The sequence below is a fragment of the Anarrhichthys ocellatus genome, unplaced genomic scaffold (genome assembly GCF_004355925.1).
Source record: "Anarrhichthys ocellatus isolate YVR2014 unplaced genomic scaffold, GSC_Weel_1.0 scaffold565, whole genome shotgun sequence".
NCBI lineage: Eukaryota > Metazoa > Chordata > Actinopteri > Perciformes > Anarhichadidae > Anarrhichthys > Anarrhichthys ocellatus.
Genome location: NW_022280539.1, coordinates 17,747 through 27,900, shown reverse-complemented (window position 1 = coordinate 27,900; position 10,154 = coordinate 17,747). Strand labels below are relative to the sequence as shown.

General features: G+C 43.3%; 1 protein-coding gene across 1 annotated transcript; it reads left to right on the top strand.

The window, feature by feature from the left end:
- Positions 1-92: 92 nt before the first annotated feature.
- LOC116376744 (centrosomal protein of 70 kDa-like) lies at positions 93-4,846 on the top strand. The gene is given in 10 exon segments (XM_031838214.1): positions 93-186; positions 1,277-1,421; positions 3,665-3,779; positions 3,930-4,082; positions 4,173-4,248; positions 4,251-4,316; positions 4,398-4,457; positions 4,460-4,496; positions 4,587-4,666; positions 4,785-4,846. Coding segments are annotated over 10 exon segments (888 nt in total).
- Positions 4,847-10,154: the final 5,308 nt, after the last annotated feature.

The following is a 10,154-nucleotide window of genomic DNA, read 5'->3' as shown; positions in this document are numbered from 1 at the left end:
TGTGTGTGTGTGTGTGTGTGTGTGTGTGTGTGTGTGTGTGTGTGTGTCCCCAGGTGGAGCCTGCCCGTGCGGCTGACGGTCTGGGTCTGGGCATGTCACTGGCTCAGGCCAAAGAAAGAGCCCGTCAGAAACGAGCCGCCAAGAAAGCCCCGTCCATGGACTGGAGCAAGAGGAACGAACTGTTCGGCAACTTATAATCATCATCATCATCTTCATCACCACCACATCCATCTCCTCCTGTCTGTACTGCACCGTGTCTGCTCTCTGAATCTGGCTTTCCCTTGACACACAATGTTCATTTAGAACATTTGAATCTCTCATGTTCTACAGTATTATATGATGATTTTATTTGTTTTGATTTAGTTTTATTAATGGTTGAGTCACACAGGAATGAATGTTAATATATGAGGAAGAATGTGTAAAGGAGACAAATAGTAATGTACAGTTTCTCTTATGAGAAGGACCATGTAAGGAATAATGGGGCATAGGAGGAAAATATTATTTACAGATTTTAAATGACATTTTTAAATCTACAGTTTGAACAAATTTCCAATTTTGATGTCTGCAATCAGCACGTAAAATGAAAGAAATCCCTTTTGTCTTGTCAGTATCTGTGAATGATGAAGGCTGAATAACTCTCCTGAGCCCTTACTGCCAACACAACCATTCCATGAGTCGGTGTTCCTGTTGACTGTGGTAATCATCAACATGAGAGTCTTAAGGCGGAGAGCTCTGGTCGCCTCACTGGAAACGCGTCGTCATGTCTGCTTCTTTTGTTTCTGGTCGTGTAGCATTCAATGCAATGACAAATGTCGTCTTTTTCTTCACTTTGCTCTTAATAGACATTTGTACATATATGATTAAATGATTTTATCTAGAGAAATGAAGCTCCTCAGTAAATTGTTTTGATTCTGCTGAGATTGCAGGAATTTAAAGCTGCATCAGTTGGTCTGAGTATCGAATACAAGATGTTTACCATGTCAAAGTATAAAGTGTGCAGATGTACTGATGCTGGCTCTGTGCTGTACAATAAACATTTTGACATACTATTACTTTGTTACTTTTGTTAACATATATTCTACAAACTATACTTCTTTTTTTTATTCAATTTATTGTTATTGTTGTTGGGGGCCGTAGCTTCTGATCAGGGTCTACCAAGGCAAAGTGGTCTCAGGGGCGGGGCCAGACCAAGAGCGATTCTTTGACCCTTCATGAATCTGCTGGGAAGGAGTTGTCGCACCTCGCCCATGAAAGGGAAACCGGGGCCCCCTTCTAGAGTTGGACCTGGGAGGAGAGCTCGCCGGCGAGTGTCTGGTGGCACTTGGTACATGGGAATTGGAAGGGCACAGTCCGAAAGATCTGGGGCCCACCACTAGCAGGGATCGGCATTGGGGTCAGGTGCAATGTGAGCTGGGCAGGAGGTAGGGGGACATCGCTGCCCTGGTATCGCAGACCCGGCGAACGAGAGGGTAGCCACTATGCAACTGTGAGTGGCTCACGGGAAGTCTCTGACTGTAGCTTGTGCATATATATGCAATAACAATGGAGAAACCTGGAAGGGGGTGAGAGAGGAACAGCCGGCCTGACCTGAACCCAAGTGGTGCTTTGTTGTTGGACTTCTGTGCTAGTCATAACAAACACCATGTTCGAGCATCGGGCGATTCATAAGTGGACTTGGTACCAGAACACCCTAGGCCAAAATTCTATAGTTGACTTTGTGGTCGTATCATCACCTGGTAAACCCAAGCGTGTGGTGAAGGTGACCTGGGGACGTCTGGCTGAGGCCCCTGTCCGCGAGGTTTTCAACTCTCACCTCCGGCAGAATTTCTTGTGCATCCCGGGGAGGCTGGAATCTGAGTGGGTCATGTTCAGAGCCTCCATTGTGGAAGCGGCTGCTAGGAGCTGTGGTAGCGACAACCTGTGAACCCGCTAGTGGACCCCAGCGGTGAAGGAGGCCAGCATGCTGAAGGAGGTTTTGGGGCTTAGCTGGCCCGGGGGGGCCAGAAGGGCTGCAGTGGTTGCCGAGGCAAAAACCCGGATGTGGGAGGAGTTCGGGGAGACCATGGAGAAGAACTTTTGGTTAATAACTTTATTTATCTAGCTTTGACAGACAAAACAAGGCAAACACGAGGCAATAAACACACTAAGAAGTAAATAATATAATATAATAATAAAATAAAGCAGACGAGCAAAACGATGATATCACATAACTTTACCTTGTTCTTTTTGACTCATTATACTAAGGCTTTTTTTTTAGACATTTAATAGGAGACTACTGAAACAACCCTGTCCTCCTGTACTTTGTTTTTATGGCTGCTGTCCCTGGAGGTATTGGAGGTGGGCGTGGCAGAGGTTCATCACAACACTGGAAACACCTCTCTCCTCCCTGAGACGCCCATTCTGGTTTGTGTTTCTACACGATACAACACACACACTTTTCAACTCATGCACTGCTGAACTTGCTGACCCCCCCATGCCACTGTTAGTTTAAGATTTCCTCTTATGTCGCCTTTAAATAGATACATTTTGTCATGGACCGGTTTGTGGAAAGTGGGGGCTTAGCCGTCCAAAGTTGGTTTGTTTGAACCATTTAGTCCATCTCCAAATCAGATTGCATCTCGTAACTTTTAGGATTGCTCCAATTTAAAGACGACTCTTTTATTTCAAGGTGCAGCAAGTCCAACACCGTGAGCCCTGATTGGTCCACTGCTATAGATTGCCAAGAGTCTGGCCAATCAGAGCTCCTGCTCTAAAAGAAATATATGTATAAAAAATAAAACAAGGGCAACAAAAAAAAAAAGAAATTAGAACAGATGTAGGTATAAACATTTCTGTTTCTGGGTCGTTGCACATAAGATCTGCTCCTAAAAACGTCATAAGAGTATGATATTGATCGGAGTGGTGTTGGTGATAAACGGCTGAAGGAAAATGTAAAGGCTCTGTTAAACTACAGGTGGCTGAGAGCTAAGCAGGAGTCAGTCACCAGCAGCAGGATGCTGATATGGTGCTGATGGGGACTCACCTGGTCCATATGGACCAGGTGAGTCCCCATCAGCACCATATCATCACTGTGTTCATCAGAGAACGCATATAAGGTGTCCTCGTAAAAAAGCCTTTACGTTCAAACTGAAACACCTGTTGCTCTGAAATGGTCGTAATCTATTGATAATAATAACAGAATATCATGTATAATCTAAATGTATGGAGAACTGTTAAGTGAAAAGAGCTCCTGTCAGTCGGTCATGTCCTCACTGCTGGTCTGCTGGGGAGTTCTGCTGGCTGACTTTGTTGCAAACGTGCTGGAAGGTCCGACTGTCAAGCCGATCGTCGCTCTTCTTCTTTGATGGTGAAATGTACTTTTCTCTGGAGTTGAGCTGCTTCTTCCCTCTGTTGAGACAGCTTCTGCTCCAGAGCCTCACACTGTTTCTAGACACATGGAACCAAGCTGTTTTCCTCACTGAGAACATTAGACAACAGATAATAGTGATAGAAGTGAGGACACCAGAGACCAAGCCAGGGAGGCCAGTCTGTGTGCCCACTATCACCACGTAAGCACGCTGGTTGGGTCTGAATATTTCCTTCCTTCTCTCTAACTTAAAAACTAACGGTAATCTCTTCTCCTGACATCCAGCTGTTGAACAAGATCAGAGGTGTTGTGACCCAGCGCTCCGTTACGACTGCACAGGCAGAGACCCTCCTCTGCTGGTTTGGACCTGGCTGAGTTTCACACTGTCCTCCCCACACTGGAGGTCTGGGCCCAGCAGATCCGCCTCCTGAAGGTGAACACCAGAGGAGTTGATGGAAATACTATAAATGCGAGCTGATCATTCACCAGGAAACAGCTGACACAGCTGAACATGAAGCTGCTTTGTGGAGTCACATTTAAGGATACTTAGCTGACTATAATTCTTGAATATGTGTGTTGGTAGGATCTGCAAAGGGCTTTAAATCAGTTGGCTGCCAGACTGATGCCCTGGCAGCCATGTGATGGCGGCCATAATGCTGCAGAAGCAGTAACAGTGGAGGACATGCTGTTGCTGGTGGACACCATGCTGGAAAACACCTCAGCTGATGATGACAAGGTAGAACTGTGCACTACTTGCTCATGGTAGTGGTGATATGTACTGTGTATGGAACTTTAAGAAGGCCTTCCTGTGCTGTGGTCCTGCTAGGTGCTCAGCAGTCCCACTCGATACACTCTGGGCTCCATGGTGTGTCAATTCCAGAAGCTGTTTGACGTGACCTCCCTCAGGTCTACAGCAGGCTGGGAGACACGAGCAACACCATGAGGAACCTCCGAGATGTTCTGCAGCTCGGTAACCTCAGCTTCACACGCTCTTCAGTCTGTGTGGGACCTCTGGACGGTAGTCAGACGGCAGTTTGTGGTTGTGTGTCAGACAGCAGGGTTCCTCCTGCTGAGGTGGTGAACCGGGTGGCCAGACTGGTTTCCTCCACCGAGCACACCAAGATGTGCTGGGAGATGCTGATATCGACAGGTTCACATGCACGGAGCAGACGCACGCATGTTGTTGGGTCTGTCGTGTTTCTGTTGGGCCACATTCATCCAAACCGCTCTTGTTTTCCAGAATCATCATCAAAGTGAAGCAGCATGAGGCGTTCTTCCCTGCTTTCCACGCCCTCATTATGGATATTTTACAGACTCTGGGTAGATATGAAACCATAACAATACATGTAAAGACAAATGCTGCAACACATGCATACAAAACATGTATGGAGAGTCAAATACTTCAGTAATAATGAGATTGTGTGTGTGTGTGTTTCAGGAGTGAGTCAGCTGGACGACATCCTTCCAGCTCTGAAGTGTTTGAAGCAAACAGCACAATGACGTGCTGCACTCACTGAACTGGGTGCTGTGTAATGATTGCAGATTGTGATTTTTGATTTATTTTTAATAAAAAGTGAATATCAGAATATGACTTTCTTCTGCAACAAGCTCGATCATTTCTATGTGAAGTGAAACAGAAGCAGCTCAACCAGCCTGACACCAGCTGATGAACAAACCACTTTAGAGGAGAATGCTGACTTTAATCAAATCACATTTATGGAAAATGAAAAGTCCTGAGTATTTCACAGTTCCACTTTTATGATCCTTTCTGTTGTATATCATGTTCTCTAAATTATGCTTTTGATTCATCTCTTTAACACTGTTGGGAGTGAGTTGGAGGATATTAATTGTGATCATGATTTTGGCTTCCCACCATTAAATGAACATGTTGAACATGTCGAAGATATATTGACGTTTGTAAATGCATGCTCTGCTCATAGAAAACTCTGCTACATCAGGGGCCACCAGGGGGAGATCCAGATGTTGATTTCATTCTGGGTAAAAAGTTTTGGTACAATTTTATTAGTGCTTCCAAGAGACGCTCTGTGAAGGACCCGTCTTATTTCAATGCAATATAACACACAACACGTGTGTTATGTCTCCAACACTTAATTATTGACTTTCAATTCAATTCAGTTCAATTTATTTTTGTATAGCCCAAAATCACAAATTAGCCTCAGAGGGCTTTACAATATGTACACACTTGACATCCTCTTGTCCCGGGACCCTCACATCGGAACAGGAAAAACTCCCCCAAAAAACCCCTTTAACGGGGAGAAAAGAGGAAGAAACCTGTGGGAGAGCAATAGAGGAGGGATCCCTCTCCCAGGATGGACAGAAGTGCAATAGATGTCATGTGTAGAACAGGATAGTGAATTACAACACATTCAATGTAATTACAGCACATTCAATGTATGACAGAACCACGGCAGGAGGCAAGACCTGGTCCAGGTATAACCCGGATACACAGGAACCTGTGAGGCGAGAAAGCACAGAGACTCTGGTGAAGAAGCAGGTCAATAATGTGCATTAATGGTATCGGTAATATGAAATAATAATGCGAGTAATAATAAAAGTGATATTTAGCAGTTGGAGTCAGCAGGGCCATGGTAGGAGGAAGGACCAGGGTCCAGATGAAACCATGCTCCATGGAAACCTGTGAGGAGAGAAAGCACAAGGACTCCGGGGAAGAGACAAAATCAGTACTGTGCATTAATGGCATCGGTAATAGGGTTAATAATGAAGATCGTAGTAGGTGTCAGCAGGGCCATGGATGGTTGAAGGACCAGTGTCCAGATAAAACTGCGGTCATGGGAACCTGTGAGGCGAGAAAGCACAAATACTCCGGGGAAGAAGTAAAGTTAGTAATGAGCATTAATGGGACATCAATGCATACAGACAGAGGTGAAGAAGAAGAGGAGAGAGGTGCTCAGTGTATCCTAAGGAAGTCCCCCTGTAGTTTGTCTAAGGGCCGGTCCAAGGCAAGCCAGAGCCAGCCCTAACTATAAGCACTATCAAAAAGGAAAGTCTTAAGGTTACTCTTAAATGTGGTGAGTGTGTCTGCCCCCCGGACTGAAACGGGAAGCTGCTTCCACAAAAGAGGAGCTTGATAACTGAAGGCTCTGGCTCCCATCCTACTTTTTAAGACTCTAGGAACCACAAGTAACCCTGAATTAATGGAGCGCAGCTCTCTAGTAGGGCAGCATGGTACTATAAGCTCTTTAAGATATGACAGTGCGTGACCAATTCGGGCTTTGTAGGTAAGTAAAAGGATTTTAAATTCTATTCTAGATGTTACAGGGAGCCAGTGCAGAGAAGCTAATACAGGAGTAATATGATCTCTTTTCTTAGTTCTTGTTAGTACACCAGCTGCAGCATTCTGAATCAACTGGAGAGATTTCAGAGACTTATTAGAGCAGCCTGAAAATAAGGAATTACAGTAATCTAGTCTAGAGGTAACAAACTAATTTCTCTGCATCGCTTTGAGACAGGATGTGCCTGATTTTTGAAATGTTACGTAGGTGAAAAAAGGCAGTCCTAGAAATTAGTTTTATCAGAGAGTTAAAAGACAAATCCTGATCAAAGGTAACTCCAAGATTCTTTACGGTGCTGCTGGATGCCAGCGCAATGCCATCTAGAGAAACTATATCATTAGATAACTGATTTCGGAATTGTTCTGGGCCAAGTAGAATAACTTCAGTTTTGTCTGAGTTTAACATCAGGAAGTTGCAGGTCATCCAGGTTTTTATGTCCTTAAGACATGCTTGCAGTTTAGCAAGCTGATTGGTTTCATCTGGTTTGATCGATATATATAATTGAGTATCATCTGCATAACAGTGAAAGTTTATAGAGTGTTTTCTGATAATATTGCCTAGAAGAAGCATATATAAGGTGAACAAGATTGGTCCAAGCACAGAACCTTGTGGAACTCCATAATTGACGTCGGTCTTCATCGTTTACATAAACAAACTGAGATCGATCCGATAAATAGGATCCAAACCAGTTCAGTGCGGTTCCTTTGATGCCAATATAATGTTCAAGTCTCTGTAACAGGATGTAGTGGTCTATAGTGTCGAATGCAGCACTAAGGTCTAACAGGACAAGAACAGAGACTACTCCTTTGTCTGATGCGATTAGAAGGTCATTAGTTATTTTTACTAGAGCCGTCTCTGTGCTATGATGCTTTCTAAATCCTGACTGAAAATAACAATAGTTTATTTGAGATTTTCATTTGCGCTCTCGGATTTTGACAGTGATTTGCTTTCATACTATGACGTCATTTAGCGACCTCAGGTGTAATGAAGTTCAGTGTGCGCATTTGATTGGAGGGAAAAAGTATTCACAAGTTTATTGTGGTCATTCAGTGTAATTTGTATTCCCATAGCATAAACCTCAGAGTCTGAAAACGGAAGCCAATGCGGAAGTGCCTTAAAGTCCAACTGTATAGAAGTCTATCAGAAAATGACTCTACTTCTCTCTTGATTTATTACCTCAGTAAACATTGTAAACATGAGTTTATGGTCTCAATCTCTAGTTTCAAGTCTTCTTCAATACAGCATGATTTATTTAGTAAAATGTGGTCCTATTTAAACTAAAATAGACCATAAAGCAGGGTAGGTTTCAGGGCTTGGCTACCATGTGATTGACAAAACACAGGAATGTTCAGCGTTAGCGTTGTGCTAAAAGACTAAGTAGTCAGCTGTTCATTTTTTTCCAGTAGGTACATCACGAATGCACCTTGCTAACCAAGCTAGCTCCCTAGCTAACTAGCGCCAGCATTAGCTGCTAACGGTATCTGGCCCTGTCAGGCGTTGCTCCCAAATCTTTACTTTGAGTTTGACTGAAGTTGTATTTCTTATTTGGATTAATCTAAATTGTTGGACGAGGACAAATATTAAAAGTTCTTATTGGAACCAACAACAGAGATTTCATAGTGCGGCATCCTGAGGTAGACGTAAACCTCCCAGCATGCAGCAGGGCAACATTCATTGACATAATTCTCATTTTGTCCATATCTGCATCGTTACTGATGTTATTTTAGGACATGACAACTGGATATAATGTGATGTTCATTTTCATGTTCAAGTTGAATGCCTTTTAAGTAAAGCCTCACTTAAAAAAAACCTTTTTTTTATCCTTTCAGAAATTGTAATAATTTCATCTAAATATGATTTTTAACAGGTGGATATTGTGTAGGTGTCGGTGGTCAGTACCCTGGCTATGAGGAAAATAATTATTGAGCTGTTCCATCACTTCCTCCAACCCAGATGCATCTTGGGAGGGGCTGGACAGCTCGTCATCACCTGAAAACAGGAAGGAGGTGATGTTTTTCAATTTTTCAGAATTATTTCAGACACTCACATCCCTGCACTTCTATCTTTGTGAAGACCCTCATTGACAGAAAGCATTCCCTACCCCCTTAAGTCGAGGTACTTTCCTGAAGGTCTGAAACTCAAATTGGTCCTCATAAAGATATATGTTCACACGCACACACATTTAAACAGATTTTGGTCCAATGTAGAACATCGTCTACATTGGACGATGTGGACGATGCCACAGCTTGTATGGCATCTACAAGCTGTGAAATCACACATCTCTATTTATATCCTCTATGTTTTTAAAACGGTGGATGCAAATGAAAGGATATCAGTCAGTGTATGTGTGTGTGTGTTCTTACCAATTGTATCAGTAGTTTGGCTGGCAGCCACACGTAGCAGTGGGAGGGAGGAGTCGGAGCGTTGAGAGGAGGTGGAAGGAGAGGACACTGCTGTGCCGTTCACCTTGGAATCCGTCTGACGCACACACGCGCACACACATTAGATACACAGCAAATTGGCGGCCACGCCGCACAGCTTAATTAGAGGAGTCAAAAGGGGAGTGAAGTGTGTGTGTGTTGGACTAAGGAGTTGGCCCGATCCTCTGTGTCAGCTGTTACAGCTGGCAGCTAGACAGCGCGGAGGAAAGCTGCTTCAGCTCGAAGCTCACCGGTCAGAACTTCACACCAACTTTGAAACTCTGTTTTATTGAGCCAGGACACCAAAGCTAGGGAGCTGGGTCCTCTGCGGCATGTGACGGTGCACCGCCTTGCTCAAGGGCATGTTGAACAGCAGATTGTTGAGTGGGCAGAAGCAGTTTTGGCGTAATTGTTTCCACAATCTGGTGAGGGATCTGAAGCAGCTTTGTCCATTTCTTTACTTTCAAAGCTTTGAATGTTTGTCGTTCTATTTTATGATGTCATCACCCTGAAAAAAAAACCTATTTCGAACTAAATCCTAAATTTGAATAAAGAGATTCATGGTGGTATAATTTACTAGCTTTACTTAGCTGCTAAAAACAGTGGGCTAGAAATGAGTCTCGCAGTGGACATAGTAAAATACATGAACATTTTTCACATCTGTAAGTGTCCACAGACTTTTTGCTTTGAGTGTATGTGGGATGAAATCCTATTTTAAAACAATTAAAGTTTCTTTAAAGCTTGTTGAAAATATATATCTTATTACATTTAAAACGGCAACTCTCTCTGTACCAAGCAAAACTCGGGAATCGGAGAAAGCAAATGCATAGTTACAGTGGCGAGTTAAAACAGATTGCAAACATATGCTTCCATGAATATTGTACTTTTACATAAGAGTTAATTGGGATGCTGGGATTTTGTTAATGAGCTGCATTTCAACTTTATATCCCAATTATAATCACCTGGGAAAAATCTCTCTCAGGATAATATAAATACAATCTATCAGATGAGAGTAAGTGGTAATATCAGGGACACATATTTGTATAGGATATGATCGCGCTAACGTGAGGTTGT